Source organism: Elephantulus edwardii, unplaced genomic scaffold (assembly GCF_000299155.1).
Source record: "Elephantulus edwardii isolate Elephantulus edwardi_28Jun2011 unplaced genomic scaffold, EleEdw1.0 scaffold00252, whole genome shotgun sequence".
Taxonomy (NCBI): Eukaryota; Metazoa; Chordata; class Mammalia; order Macroscelidea; family Macroscelididae; genus Elephantulus; species Elephantulus edwardii.
Window position 1 is genome coordinate 2388620 of NW_006400002.1, and position 16459 is coordinate 2405078.

The 16459-nt window shown below is 42.2% G+C and overlaps 1 protein-coding gene across 2 annotated transcripts in view; it reads right to left on the reverse strand.

The window, feature by feature from the left end:
- AHCYL1 (adenosylhomocysteinase-like 1) overlaps nucleotides 1-13305 on the reverse strand; it is a 43027-nt gene extending 29722 nt beyond the window's left edge. The window contains exon 1 of one of the 2 annotated variants that reach the window (XM_006899309.1): nucleotides 12845-13305. In XM_006899309.1, the coding sequence (XP_006899371.1) occupies nucleotides 12845-12964 (120 nt within the window). In that variant the 5' untranslated portion in view covers nucleotides 12965-13305. The remainder of the gene's footprint in view (nucleotides 1-12844) is intronic. The other variant, XM_006899310.1, reaches the window with a different exon arrangement.
- Between the last annotated feature and the right edge of the window lie 3154 nt (nucleotides 13306-16459).

Here is a 16459-nt window from a genome sequence, read left to right on the forward strand (position 1 = left end):
GCTCTGATAGGGTTTCAAATCTCCAATGTTTAATAACCTATCTCTATGTGAAAAGGAGATGACCCAAATAACAATCCCACAAGAATTATAATCTCCATGGAGTATGGATCTGGATCTTTGTTTTGTTCGCTGATACATTCAAAGTGTATAGAACAGGCCCTGGGAAGGAACAGTTTAGTCAGTATCTATTAGTTTACTCAACGAATAACCTTAATCAATTTACAGATAGTAGTGCACAATGATTTATGGTCATGATTTACTCTGAATAATTTGGAAAGGAAGAGTAAGGGTACATGATTTTCATGCTGTCTTTCATTGAGTTAATGTAATTCCCCCCCCCACCCCCCCATAGCTAAAAGTAATTACAGGTAGATGGTAGCTGCACTGCCATTTCAGTATTCTATTTTCTAACAATTTTGATCATCCTTGCTAGGTAATTGTAAATGTGGTGATGAATCTGGGATCTGTTGCTCTTACTTGAAGAAGCAGTTTCAAAATATGTATACCAAGCCATTCTCTATCTGCCCTTTTACTCGTTCCCTCCTCTATTCTAATTCATTCGGTCTAGGTTAGGGCTCAGGTTCATCTAAGTCAGAGCTGGAAAAGCAAACACAAGCACCCAACATTTACCAGGTTTTGATAAAGTAGCTCAAACAAAGGGAATAAATGGGTTATATATGCCTAATCAGAGAGAAAACAAATATGGTAAGGGAAAGTAGAGATCTTTAACACTAAGTCCACCTGTCAGATATGGGCAATTAGGTTTACAACAGCACGATGAGTCTAAGGGAGATGGTAGCAGCATTTTCATAACGGCCTGGTCTAAATTCAGTAAAAGCCAGCAAGGTGCTCCCATTCCAAACATGCCAAGCATTTAGCTAATCTCCTCCCTGTGGAGTTAGAAAAGAATGTGCAGAATTTAGAATCCCATATTCTCCAATAGGAGAAGCTCCTTCACCTGAACTCAAAGGCTAAAATTCATCTTATCAAATGTCCATTCCTAATTACAAGCTAGGTAGAGAAATAAGGTGCTTCCCAACATGAGTGTTCACCCAATTTTTACTCTTTATCAATATTCTTTCCCCATCACCACTATGAACCTCTGCCAACCTAGGGAACTTCATTCTCAAACAACAAACAAAATAATCTCCCTCTGGAAAATCCTAGGGATGGGATGCAAAGGGACAGTCCCTCCAGCATGTGGCTTTCCTGGATGTCCAATACAGTTTGCTGTACTTAGAACATCATGTCCCAATCAGCATGGTCTCTTTTCAGCTACAAACCTCAAGTAAACAGATTCTACAGCAGCTACAAGTCTGTTACCAAGGCCACTGTATTGATCAGTATAATTAACATTCACAATTCATCTAGTTCAGCTTGACAAGCCAGCTGGGTCACCCCCTGCCTCATAAGCAGCCAATGTCAGGAACTTTCATGTTTTGATTGCTAAGAAGTCTGGCTCTCAGAAGCAGGGCACTAAAATTCAAGTACTAGATCAGTCCTGAATTAGAAGTTGGATACTACCTAGCCACCAACAGGAAATGGATTTAGTTACCAGGACAACTGAACACATGCCAATGCTAAGAAGTACCTCTAGCTGTTATTTACAAAGCAGTAAAATCCTGAAGGTCTCTCTCCCGGTCCTGCTCAGGTTATGTACTTTAGGGAAACAACACAAAATCCTTAATGCCAACAACAGCCTGCACTCCCAGCTAGACAAGCATTGGCCCAAGTCCCAGAAGAATGGTACGCTAAAGGAGGGCTATTTCAAAGACAAGGACACATTCGGCTTTTGAGCACTGAGCTCAGCTGACTCAAAGGGTCAGTTAGGGTTGCAGAATAAGAACAGCCCAAAGTTTGCTTAGCACTGTTGGGCAGGGATACTGTTTTATTACTTTCAGGCCAGGACTCCAACACACATACCAAAATTAACCTGTTCACCTCACCACTGGTTTCAAACATCAAGCATCCTAAAAGAGTCTTCTGGACCTTAAATTAAGAGCACTTACAATTCAGGGAACTATTTTAGAATAGGCAGAACATCTCTAATGATGTTAAGTGTCGTCGAGTTGTAGATGACTCATAATGACCCTATGAGTGAAAGGCCTGAGCACTGTTCATAGAGTTTCCAGAGGCAAGCCATTTCAGAAGTGGATGCTATTCCTGCTTCCAAGCTTGTTTTAATTGGGCTCCACCATGGGTAACCATTATCACATTTGGCACATTAGTGTCACAGTGTTTAGTATCACAGCCACCATGAGTTACCTGGGTACAGCAATGCACAGACCAGCACTATACCACTTAGAAGAATGTTTGACAAAAAAGAATTTAAACCAGGCCTAAGTGCCGCAGATTAAAATCACCCACCTTGGGCTTGGTAGCATAACCTTCTGTCCACCAGGCCAATGTAGCTCTTTCTCGGTTAAGTGCTGTCGAGTTGTAGATGACTCACAGCAACCCTATGAATGAAAGACCTGAGCACTGTTCATAGTTTCCGAGGCAAGCCATTTCATTATTCCAACGATAAGGGTCTAAAATTTGTTTCATTACCAGGAAATTCACGTTACTTTCCCCATTATGTTTAAGAATAGCCTTAAACTTCTATGTTGCTATGCTATTGGACTTAAAAGCTAGAAAGAGAAGACAGGGTGGTGTAGTCAAAGAGGAAAGATCAGGAACTCCAGTCTTTCTTACAGTTGTTTCAAAACACTCACCTTCCTTAATTTCTCTCTCTGACATTACAAAGGGCTAGAAAAAGCTGCTGGGAACCCCATTCTCTCTCTGACATTACAAAGGACTAGAAAAAGCTGCTGGGAACCCCATTAATTTCTTATCTGTAGTTCTTGATACTCCCTTATCAGCAACATGGGAAGGATCCAAGTTAGCAAAACTAATCTAGATAAATAAAAGGGCAAGTGAGACAAAGCCACTTTCTCCTGGAAAACATCACCTCATTTTAGTAAAAAATTACTTATTTTTGACTGTGTGGATCACAACTGTGGCTGACTTTGAGAAGAATGGGAATCCCAGAACACTTGATTGTGCTCTTGTGAAACCTATGCTTGGACCAAGAAAGTTGTCAGAACAGAGCAAGGAAACACTGCATGGTTCAAAATTAGGAAAGGAATGCACCAGAGATGTGTCCTATCTCCATACCTTTTCAATTTATGTGCAGAACAGATTAATTCAGGAAGCTGGACTTTATGAGGAGGAATGTGGCATCAGGATTGGAGGAAACTCATCAACAGTCTGAATTATGATAGTACAGCCTTGCTTGCCAAAACTGAGGATGGCCTGAAGTGTTTGTTGCAGAAAGCCAAGGACTATAGCTTTCAATATGGATTTGAAGCTTTGTCAAGAAGACAAAAATTATCACTAGGCAAATTAGCAACACCATGAATGATAGAGAAGAGAGTGAGGTTGTTAACAATTTCAGCTTGTTTGGCTCCACGATCAACACTCTTGGCACCAGCAGTCAGGAAATCAAAAGATGAATTGCACTGGAAAAGTCTGCTGTCAAGAAGAGTGCTAAAGCACAATATTGGCAGTTTAGTGACTAAGGTGCACCTGATACAGGCCATATCTTCACAATTACTTGTTATGCATCAGGGAGCTGGACAATGACTATGAGTGACAGAAGAATTGATGTCTTGAGTTGTGTTGCTGGAGAAGATTACAGAACATACCATGGACAGCCAGGCAAACAAATATGTTTCTCTTGGAGAAGGTGAAACCAAGTTTCTCCTTGGAGGCTAAGATTTTGAAGCTGTGTCTGTCTCATATACATTGGAAACATAGCCAGGAGGTATTAGGTCCTTGGAGAAGGACCTAATGCTTGGAAGGGTGGAGGGACAGCGTAGAGAGGAAGACCTTGGATGAGATGGATTGACATGGTAACTGGAGCACTGGGATTAGGTGTGTCAGTGAGACTGGCTCAGGGCAGGCTTCAGAGATATTGTACATAGGGTTGCTATGCAGGAGACTCAATGGTACATAACAACCACCACCACAGTGGATGCCAGACATTGTATATAATATATAATGGTCATTACCCTTCATTAAGTCCAGTCTAGAGAAATCAAATGAAGAATCACAACACTCCTTAAAATAGTTTGGGAAATGGACACTGAAATAAAACCCTTTCTTCAAAGGCAGAGGGGAAACAGTTTTGTTTGCATTTTATACTCAGTCTAGTAAGTTAGCTCCCTATTCTCATCATTCCCATGGAATCCATTATCAAGAGCAGTGGGGTTGAGATAATATCAAAAACCTCCAAAGAGCTGAAATACTGGTTTCACCAAGCTTAAAGTTCCTGAGGTGAACCCTCTAGGCATTTATAATGAGTCTCTTGGGAAACAGAGGAGCATCCCAAAGAACACTAACAACTTCAGCTTTGTTCTGACCTACAAGAACAAAATGCAGTTGGAAATGTAATCACTTAGCAATTTCTGGACTTGTACAGAAAAGAGATACCATGGGTCAGAGGCCTGACCTTCTAAGTCACAGTTTCTTAACCAGGATCCACACATGAGTTTCACAGGAATCCAGTAAATCTTTTGAAAACATAAGCACATTTCTGTTTCTGAATTTTTCTGAGGAAAATATCATGATTTTAATAAATTTTTACAGAGAACCATGATTGAATAAGATTTAAGAATCATTGATTAAGAGCTTTCCCTCATGCAGGAAAAAGAGACTTCCTTCTTGAAAATCAAAGTGAATGGCTTTTTGACCTTTACTTAAAATAACCCACTCCCTCTCAGAGTGATGCTATCCCAAATAGGTCGTCCTCAAAGCCCACCAGGAAGAACACAGGGCATAAGTAGTTAAAGAATGAAGATCTGATTGCTGGTTTCTCTAGTAACTTTCCTCACAGGCTTTTCTGCTGTTGTTATCTATGCTTTGTTTTAAACTTTAGGAACTTGGCACTGAAAAAGATCAAGGTCAAAAGGGTTGACTTCAGGTCAAGCCAGGCTTGGGAGAAAGAAATAAAGTAACTGCCATCTCAGTGCCTCAAAGGGTCACCCTGATACAATTAATAACAGAATAATGGCCTGGCAATTTACTTCTGAAAGTCAGTCAATGAAAAACCTTTTGGATAACAATGATCTAATCCACAAACTATCAACGAGATAGTGCAGGACTGGAACCATTTAGAGTTCCTATGAATTGGGTGCCAACCTGATGAACAACAACAAAAATTAAACTTCAAAAATCTTGCCAATGCATAAATAAAGTGACATGAAAAGCTGCATTCAGGAGGCCACGAAACTCTGTTGTGGAGCTGTTAGTGAGCTGTACTGCTAACTCAAAGGCCACTTGTCTCTAGGAGCTTGAATCCATCACAAGTTCTGAGGGAGAAAGATGGGCAGTCTTCTCCTGTGGGATTTACCTTCTTGGAAACCCAATGGAGTATCAACGGAGTTGGAACTGACTTGATGGCCTAGTGGTAAGAAGCTGTGCTACAATCCCAAAGGCATGCAGTTTGAATCCACCAGCTCCTCTGCAAGAGAGGGGTGGGGAATCTCCTCCCATGGGATTAAATGCCTCTGAAAACCTGCTGGAGGGTCAGCTGTGGATCAGTTCTCACTCAAAGGAACACAACAACAGCAGCAGCAGATAGCAAAAGGTTTTTTAAATGAATGAGATGATTACAAGAATTTCCTCAAGGTCTTTAGCACCTCTGCTTCATGGTGTGTGTTAAGTCCTCAGTTGCTAACTTAAAAAGGTCAGCAATTTGAGTCATTGGCTGATTTGAGAGAAAAAGATGTGACAGACTACTCTGTAAAGATTTACAGCCCTGGAAACCCTAAGGGGCAGTTCTACTGTCCTCTAGGAGGTCTATAAAACAACTTGACGCCAAAAGGCAAGTATAAACTGTAGAGCCACATTAATCATCCAGGAAGTTATATAATTTTCAGAATGTAAGGAGGCATTTATGCTGCAATTAACAGGTAAATCTGTACCAGGCAAACTAGGATAGAGGATCACTCTAGGTATGAAGGAGTAACCACAATAATATTTGCTGTTACATAGTCAAGTTGGTTCTAACTCAGGGCTACATTATGTACACAACAGAATGAAACACCATCTTCACTTCTAAAGAACATTCGACCTGCACTTCTTATAAGACACATTTGTTTGTCTTTTTGGAAGTCCATGGCATATTCAGTCTTCTTCACCAACACCAAAATTAAAAGGTATAATTCTTCTCTGGTCTTCTTTATTCTGTTCTTCTTTCACATGCATTAGAGGTGAATATGTTCACCATGACTTGGATCAGCAAGCATGTTGGGACACCACCATGGCTTAATGTTCAGAACAACACCTTTGATTTTCAATATTTTCATAGCAGATTTTCTTCATCAATGTAGTATATTGTTTCATTTTTAACTGTCATGTCCGTAGACAATGATTGTGGATCCAATTAAAAGGAAATCCTTGACAATGTAAATATTTTTTTCCTGTTATCATGGTGAGGATTATTTTTTATGTTAAGCTATAACCCATACTGAAGGCTGTAAGCTTTGATAGTCATCAATACTCAAATGTAAATCAAACTGCTGCTAACCAGTGGATTCTGACTCACTGATACCTCTATTAGCTTTCTGCATCTGAACCTCATTGCAAGGGAGCTCTGGACCTAATAGTTAAAAGCTGCACAGCAAAACTAAAGGCCTGCGTTTGAAACCACCAGATGCTCTGCAGGACAAAGATGGGCCATCCCCTCTTGTGTGATTTTAAGCCTCTGAAAACATGCTGGGGTGTGTGGGGGGTCAGCTATGAGTTGGTTCTGATTTGATGGTGCACAACAACTATTTGTAGGATGAGATGGCCCATTTTTTCCTACAGAGTAGCTGGGTGATCTGAACTTAAACTGAGCAGCCAGACATATTATACACTGTCATGTATTACGCTTTTGCATTAGTAAGAATTTACTAAAGGTGAATTTTTTAAACAATCCAATAAAGGCAGCGATCTCATTATTCCCACCTACACACGAGAACATGGACCCTTGGACAACTTAAATCACTTGCTCAAGGTCACCATTTAGCTATTAGATGAGAGATACTGAAAGTCAATCTATGTGACTTCAAAAATGAAGGGCTTAGATTGTACCTCTCAGTTTTAGGAACAAAAAAGAGGTTATTATTGAAGAGTCAAGCAGCAGCAAGATATCAAGAACCACCTGAGCGAGTCAAAAGGAAATATGGAATTAGTGACTAAAATCATATGTCCATTCTTAAAATGGCTTACAATTTATAAGATATTGGTGAAGTCTGGAGGGAGCTCTGGTGGTTCAAATTCAGCAGTGCCTTGGAGGGGAAAAGATGGGCAATCTTTTCCCATGCGATTTGCAGCCTAGGAAACCCACTGGAGGGTAAGGCATGAGACAGTTCTGTGAGTTTTTGATAGTGCTGATTGGTGTCCTGGTGGCGAAGCCACTAAGAGCTGGGCTGCTAGGGAGCTCTGGTTGCTGAGTGGCAAGAAGCTGTGCTACAATCCCGAAGGTGTGCAGTCTGAATCCATCAGATGCTCCTCTGGAAAAGAGGAATTGCTTCCTGTGCCTGTGAGATGTGCACATACACACACATTGGGCTGTTAAATGAAAGGCCGATAATTTGAATCTACTAACCTCTACTGAGGGAGGCTCTACCATGAGCTGGATCAACTCTATGGCAGTATGTCTGGCTTCTTTTGACAGTGTTGACAAGAGATGGAAGAAAAGAATATAGTAAGAATCTGTCTTCAGCTTTTAGATTCTTAGATTTCAAGTTGGTAAAACTCTGCCTATGATGAATTTCACACATGGGAGCATGCTTTTGATCTCCACCTTAACATACTGTGTTATGAACTGTTATACTCAGTATCTTTTAAATAAAAAGTATTCAAATTACTAAATTTGCAAAAAGATACACATAAAATGATTCTCCTTTATTAACCAGTTCCTTTAAATAACTGGGTCCAAGAAGGCATGGAAGAGCTTGTTTACAGATCATTAACTACTTGTCATAGGCAACTAAGGAGCCACAAGATTCTATGTATCGGAATCCCTTTTGTAAATAATCTCACAAAATTAAGTAGGGTAACAGACACTGACTCTCAATTGCGTGTACATCACTATCACACATATCCCGCCCCACCCACACCAATGGAACACATCTGTGATCTGGGCAGCACTGGGATATACAGCTAGTGAACTGATTTTTCTCTGTATAGGTAAAAGTCTCGAGGAACTCAGAACAAAGTATAATATGGACACGTGAATCTAAATATCCAGACAAGGGAATGCAAGCTATCTGTGGAGAAATCTAAAGACAGATTCTTTCCACACTTGTAACTCTTGCTCAAAGACTGCCACTACAATTAAATGGGAGCTGCCCTGATAAGATGATCTTTTAAAAAGTGAGATACTCATGATGCAGAGAAGACAGGAATGTCAAACCATCAAATCTTTTTTCAGTGAATCTGAGAAGTACAGGTGTCAACTCTGTAAGACTTAGCCCCAAGATAACCCTGACAAGAAAAATATCCTAGATTTCACATTTCAGGTTAAGATCTAAGCAGGACCAACTGGGGCTCTATTTAAGTCTGCTTCTTAAGTTTCAGCTGATCCTTTTTAGGAATTAGAGCTAAATTTAAATAGGCTTTATTCAAATAAAGAATATATATTATAAGCAAAAAGATAATTCCTGGTGATAAAGCTCTGACTGCAAAGATTCTCCAGCAAATGACTAACATATCACCTGGAATCAGAGAACAGCAAATGTTCTAAGACAGGCCTTTAAGAGGAACATGTCTATCTTTGGAGGTTCTGTCAACAAGCCAGGTAGGGTTTACTCTATGAAGAAAGAATAAACTTGACACAATGTCAATTTCCAAAGGTCCAAGGACAACCATCACACCTAGAACACAAAGTAGCAGAAAATGAGGAATGAATACTCAGTAATTACTGTGAGCTGGACAACTTATTGGTTCAAGTGACAACAATCAACACAAAACAATGATTCTTATCAGTTGTGGTACACTTTATAACCCAAAGAGTTCTTTTCTCATCTTGATCCTGGGAATAGGACCTGAAATCATCAATGATAGTTATAAACAAGACTTACCACGTAACTCATACTATAGCTATTGATATCATCCTATGAAAATTTTCTTTACAATGTTGTATCAGGAAATGTATTTTCTGGAGTAACTGGTATATGTATGTAGCCATATCTGCTATTCAGAGTTTAACTTTTATGCTTTGGTTGCTATACATTTATAGTAGTACATAATAATCAATCTCATCAACTAGCCTAGACTTCAGATTTTTATATAAACAAATATAAATGCACACATATTTATGCTGTTGTTGTGTACGATCGCCTCAGAACCGATCTACAGCTAACCCTCCAATTGGTTTTCAGAAGCAATAAACTGCAGAAGACTGCTCATCCTTTTCCCACTAAATAAATAAACCAATATATTCTTTATATAGCTCTGACTTCCTATTTGTATGTGTATTCTGTGTTATGAGCCATCTCAAATACTCATTTAAAAGTTGTTGTTACATGCTGTTGAGACCCAACCCACAGGTGACCTCCCAGCAGACTTTCAGAGGCAACAAATCACTCAGAGGAGACCGCCCATCTTTTTCCAGAGGAGCAGTTGGTGGATTTGATCAGTATGCCTTGGGGCTTACAGCACAGTTCCTTACCACTAGGCCACCATAGCTTCCTTTCCTTTAAAAGAGGGCATCAGAGGTTTCTTTTAAGAAAGTATTCTTGGGGGGGAGGGGGGAAATAGAGGGGTGAGTGTATGAATCATAGGGTTGCACAATTTGATGGGTGACTAGGGTGAAGGAAATGGGAAGGATCTTTCGTGAAAAACAATGTATTCAAACTCTGTAAATTATTCAGAATAAAATTTTCATATAGTCTAAAAAGTTAAGTACTTATGGGATAGATAAAAAACTGACTAATTAATTTGTTAAACATGGCACCCATTTAATTGGCTTCTAGATACCCAGATCAAGCCTTGAATCAATCCAACAAGCCCTATTATCTATACAGCACTGTGCTAGAACCTATGGGCATAAAAGACCGAGTTAATCATAATTATAGCTGAAGAATCCAGATTTTTCTGCTTTTAGCTGATGGACACCCACTCAACTCCAAACACAGCTAATCGTAAAAGCTCACCGGAAAGTTACACTAGGATGTGATTAAAGATCATCAAGGTCACCCTGAGGTAACTTACATCTTTTAACTGGCATCAGAAATGCCCTCACTTTCCAGAGACCTTTAGGCTTGGAATGATTCAAGGATTTCTTGGTCCAGGGCCAGGCTGGAATCCTCACAGGTAAAGAACAGAAACTGTTCAGGTCTTTTTCCTAATACTATTCAGTACATTGCCAAACAACTTTTTCCTCCTCTTATTTTTCCCATGCTTTCTCATTCATATCAAAATACGGCAACAGTACAAAAATTACTTAAGTCATAATGTTCAATCAGGCTAAATTTCTGAGAAATGGATTACTTAGGTCTTGCTACCTGACCTTGAACTAGTCCTCATATGACCCATTAACAAAATAAATGCTTTTATTATCACTAGGGGAAAGAGTAATTAGTCATCATAAAACACATTAACACACATACTGCGTAAATTCTGAACAATAAGGCTCAGAAAGAGCAAGATTAACAACAAACACAAAGGCACATTTACCAGCAAATGGAAACTCACAAAAGGGTCTACCCACATCCCTAGCAGGGACTGTTTCTTCCAGTTAATGGAATAGAGTCTCAAATCATTAGCACTTGGCCTGGCAATAATATGCATTAGCAATATCCCTCCTGGGAAGGAGAGAGGGAAAAGGATATTTATTCCTGGTAGGCAGCCATACCGACATCTCAGTTACTTTTTAGCTAGGTGAGCAATTAATATTTGAGAACTCACTATATACTAGGTACAGAGCTAGGTACAATGGATACTATGGTGAAAAGTCCCCACCTCTACAGATATTTATAAACTATAATGTACAAGGTCTTATCAACAGTGGCATTGGCAAACAAAGGCTGACTGGAAAAGAATAAAAGAAATAGTCAAGAATAAAGACTCTAACACCTGAACAAGTAGACAAAAGAGGGTGGACTGACAGGGAGACGAAGAGTCCAGACAATCAGAGTATCAGGCTTTGCCATTCTTCCTAACTCATTTAAAGCATTACCTATGACCATTTTGCTAGTTAAGGGCAGGGGCTGTTTCTCAAAGGAACTGTGTGGGAAACAAAGGGCTACAGCTCCAATAAAGCAGACGGCTAACCCAAGAGCACTAAAAACAGGGTTAATCAAGAGATCTTCCTTAACCTTTTTTAAGCATTCTGTTGGTAAGACTCCAATGTGGAAGGGAGCTCTGGTGGCCTAGTGGCAAGATGCTGCACTGCAATCCGGAAGTATGCGGTTCAAATCCAACAGATGCTCTGCTGGAGGAGGGGACAATCTCCTCCTGTACCAGTCAGATCTGATTTGATGGTACACGTAAAAATAACACAATAAAAAATAAAATTAAAAAAAAAAAAAGACTCCAATTTGGGGTTGGGGGAGGAGAATAAATCACACATTGTTTATGCTTTGCATTTGGTATCTGTAGTGAACGAAATATCTTCTTTTTTAAAAAAAGCTTTTTAAAAAAGTAACCTCTCCCACTTAAGACATTTTAGCTAGTTCAGGTGTATGAGTTACACTGATTCCTGTAACCTTTGCTTTGTCCAGCTTATACCAAGCCATCCCTTCAAACATCATAGGCAGAGTTAGCCTTGAAAAACTGTCTTATTATCCAAGAAGGGAATATTTATCAGAGTTCTCACTGGCTTCAGAAAGGTCACACTTTTTGCAGAGGTCCCCTGGTATACCATCAAGCGGCTGCCAGGTATGTAGAAAGTCAAGATGTGGTTGGCAGCAGATACCAGAAAGCACCAGGGATCCCAATTTCACCACCAAGGGAACTCTCTGGACTAAAACCTTTAAAGGTTCCCATTTAATTTTGCACGGCAAGCTAACTAGAAGGGCATCCTTTGAGTTCAACCCACAGCACAATAGACAAAACTTGTTCTGCCTCAGTAAGTACAGTAAAGAATGAGCAATCATTCCTTACCACCCACTCTGCCAACCCACCCAAGCTCTTCTCTCAAGGGATGTCTAAGTAGTCTATTCACACGACTCTCAATCAACCTGCATCCATGACAGTGTCTGCTGTCATCAACCTCCAAATGGTAACTCCTTACGGATGTCAAAGCAACTGGCAGACCGTAGAAGGTGAAATCATAGTTTTTCTCGTCAATCTCAAGTGGTCTTCACTGCCTGCCTTCACCTGCATAAACAGCTGGGCCACATATTCTTTTCTCTTACCAATAAAATGATCATGGAGTTGCTGGAGAAACCCATTTGCCCGAAGGGGGGGGATCTCTGTGTTGGACTTCCTCACCTGAAGGGCGCTTTCCCGCACCCCTCAACCCCTGCAGCGGGTCAAGCGGGGCGGCAGAGTGCCTTCACCCCACACTCTCGTGGTCGAGGGCCATCATTCAAGGAAAGTCATTTTAAAATTTAAGGCCCGACCCTATCGGGTTTAAGAAAGACCCTGGAGGGCTAAGGCCGAGGGACAAAGGAAAGTGAGGTCAGGGAGGCCTTTCCACTCCAGCATGGGCCTAGGCCGGTCACCAGCCACCCCCACCCCGCCTCTTCTGTCTCAAGTCACCCCGAGCCCTCTCCCTTAAGTGGAGAACGAGCCGAAGCCCGGGGATCACTCGCGCCCCTTCCGCGAGGCCCGCCGGGCCCCCCGCTTCCACCCAGAGCCCCCGTACTTTCTTGGGCGCCTTGGTGACGGTGGCCAGGAAGGAGTACTTCTCGGCGTCCTGGATCTCCTTGGCCTGCTTCAGCTCCTCTCCGACCCCGAGCAGCGGCATCGCGTCAGGCATCGACATCCCCCGGCCGGCCCGGCCCGCGGCTGACCCGCCGCCCCCGCCTCCTTCCTTCACGGGCGTCCGCCCGCCGCTCCGCGCGGCGCTCTCCGCCACGCACTCGCCCACGCCCCTCACCAACCCCGCGCCAAGGTGAGTTCGGTTCCGAAGTGCTGCGGCCGAAGGCTCGGCGGCTTGGAGCGGGACAGCTACAGCAAAAGAAGAAGCACCAGAAACAGCAGCGCGGCGCTCTGACCGGCCCGCGCAACCACCTCCGCCGCACGTAGGAACACACGCAAAGTAAGGGCAGAGGGCGGGAACGCCACGTTAAGTACTGGCAATTCCCGGGAGGAGGAAGAGGCGGGAAGACACTGGAGTAATCATGACGCCATCACGCTGGGCGGGGTTAGGCTGGGCGGGACTGGACCAGGCTAGTCGGAAAAAGCCACCCCTCCTTCGAGAGCTGGTCAAGTTCTCAGGGGGAACCAGCTCCTTTGAGTCGCCAGATGGCGCTATCAGCCCTGTGAGCGGCTTGTAAATTCTGCAAGGACGCCGCGGGATTGAGGCTATTTGAATTGCGAGGATCTAGAGTGAAACCTCAGAGGGATGTAAAAGAGATGCTTGGGAGTAAATACCAGAGCCCTTGCAGATCATTCCTACAACTATTCCTAGGAAAATTCCGTGGCCACTGACAGCCCACTCATTCGCCGTCCCTGTCTCACTCTCTTTGGGTCTCAAGGGAATTTGCAGCTTCTGATCCCACAGGGACAGCATAATGAAATCAGAGTAGTCTGGTTATCACACAATCTTCTGTGATCTCCGACAGCACCTCCTGTGCCAGGGCCTTCCTTGCTTACTTACTTTCAGGCTGCACAAACGATCTTTGCAGCCCTTGGGATAGGGGTTGCTGGGGCAGAGATTGTGAAACAAGGAGGAAAGAGGGAAAAGTCTTGACCTGAAAACTTTCTTACTACATGCTTTACCAGACATTAGGCTCTGCCCACTCCCAGTGGGTGTCCAGGACGCTAACAGATCAGTCACGTACTTTTACAGGTCCCCACTTTCTTGCTTGCTTGTTTTGTATGTGCAGCTTCCGTGTGAAGACCCAGGGACACATCCTATGTTTTGTAAGTTTAGTCCAACTGGAAGGAGCCTTGGTGGTGCAGCAGTTAAATGATCAGCTGATAACTAAAAACTTTACTGTCTGAGCCGACCCACTAGCTCCACTGGTGAAGGAAGATGTGACAGTGTACTTCCACAAAGTTACAGGCCAGAAAATCCTCTGTAGTCACATGGTCGAAATCGGCTCCCCAGCACCCACTAAGGCCAGCTGGAAAGGCAGAATCTGCTTGTAACCTCAGTGTCAGCTGAGGTAGCGTGTCCTTGGAGATGAAAAGACATTGATAGAACTCCCATGTCCTGTGGAAAGTCCAGTGCCCTTGCCAGGGTTTCTGTGAATTACTGAGTTGACTTACACATTCATGGTCACCTCTGGCCCCAATTTTCTGCCTCTTCTGAAGTTTTATTCCCTTCTCTGGTCTTGTGACTTTCTCCAGCTTCTTCTGTCAAGTCAGATATGGAACACAGCCCCTTCTCCTTTCATCCTCCATACTGATCCCAAAGTGATCACAAAAATAAGGCTGTAACATGTAGCAGAACTTTTAATGAAGGTTTGTAGGTCACAAGGGAGAGGTTACATCATCCAGCAAACAATTTAAAATCATATTTCTAAAATGTTCAGAGATGTTATTTTGGCTATCTCATGGCCAGGATTTGTGGCTGGCCGTGTCACCCCACAAACTCCTTAATCCACCGCCATCTAGTTATTTTCCTAGTCCCCTAAACCTCAACCTTCTCTTTCTGATTGATTTTAAGGAGCAGGAGCCAGGTTCCTCTCTACAATGCTGAGCAATTAGAGTTTTTGAAGTTTTCTCTATAAACCCACCTTTCAAAATCCAGACACCTACCAGGTATTTGAAAGGAGTAACATTTTCAAGAACAAAGTCATGATTGGAAAGGCCATTTTTCCTGCTGCCATGTGTCCGGGTTTAAGGAAAGTGTGCAATACTTCTGGAGTTCCTTGAGGTCTTAGCTGGAGAAACACATAATCCAGCCTGCAGCCTTACAAGACTGTCCTCTTGAAGTGGCCTAGGGAAGTGCTTAGAAGGATACTCATTTATTTCTGCAGCTTCTGGTCTTGCTTGAGTGGCTAAGTTTCCCTTCTCTGCTCACTCTTAGAGCACCCTCTTTGGGACATTCCTGTAGCAGAAGGGCAGAGAGATGGGGAAGCCGAGTAATAGTTTTCATCCATAAGGGCTTTTTATCACCATGTTCATCTTTATAAGCCTGATGGAGTCAGGAACCATACCCAGGTTGCTCAGGACTCTTTGGAATTAAGACCCAGACTCACTTTTATTTTTTAATGTCATACTTGTTTATTTACAAAATTCCAATACATTGTTTTTTAGATCAGATTCTTCTTACTTCCCTCACACCCCACTCATCAAATTGTACAACCCCGTGATTAATCCATCCCCCACCTCACACATCCTCATTCCTTTGCTTCCACCCTCCCCTCCCCACCACCTTGGGTCTTCATACTAATTCTATAATAATGGTTTTATACAGTGCTTGTCCTTGTGGAACTGAGTTAATTCACTCAGCATAATGCTTTCCAGTTCTTCCCAAGTTAGGTAATAATTTGCAAAATCTTTGCTCCCATGTGCTGCGTAGTATTCCATTGCATGAATGTACCATAATTTCTCAATCCATTTGATTGTGGTTGGACATCTGGGCTGCTTCCATGTTCTTGCCAAGGTGAATAATGCTGCTATGAACATTGGTGTACAAGTCTCCATTTGTACCTCAATTCTCATTTTCTCAGGTTATATTCCAAGTAGTGGAATAGCTGGATCATATGGAATTTTTATGTTCAGCTTTTTGAGAAAGAGCTAAACTGCCTTCCAGAATGGTTGTACCATTTTACAGTCTCACCAACAATGTATAAGAGTTCCTTTCTTGCCACATCCTCTTTAACATTTATTACTTGCTGTCCTGCTGAATTTTGCCACTGTTACTGGAGAGAGATGGTACCTCATTTTGGTTTTGATTTGCATCTCTCTTATTGCCTCTGATTTGAAACATCTAAGGCCTGTGGCATCAGAGCTTCCTTGAAAATCAGACAGAGAACCAGTTAGAACATTGAACAGAAAAGCAGGAGACGGGGTGGTTTATTAAAAAACAAAGCATTTATGTGTCTGACTTTTGGCCTTGAATTTTTCAAATCATATCATCTAAGTGCTTTTTGCTATGCATTCTAGCTTTGAGATTCCTGGAGATGGAAAGCCAGCCCTTCTATAGCTTCCTCCTGGACCAGAGATTTAGCCTCACATCAGGCTCAGTACGGTTGGCTGCTCCTGCAGCATGGTGAACAGGGCCAGCACTAGAGGAGGCAGTGCTGTAGGTGTTTGGACCAAGCTCTTTCCTGAATAGCTAGCTTAAAGAAAGTCTTGATGAGGC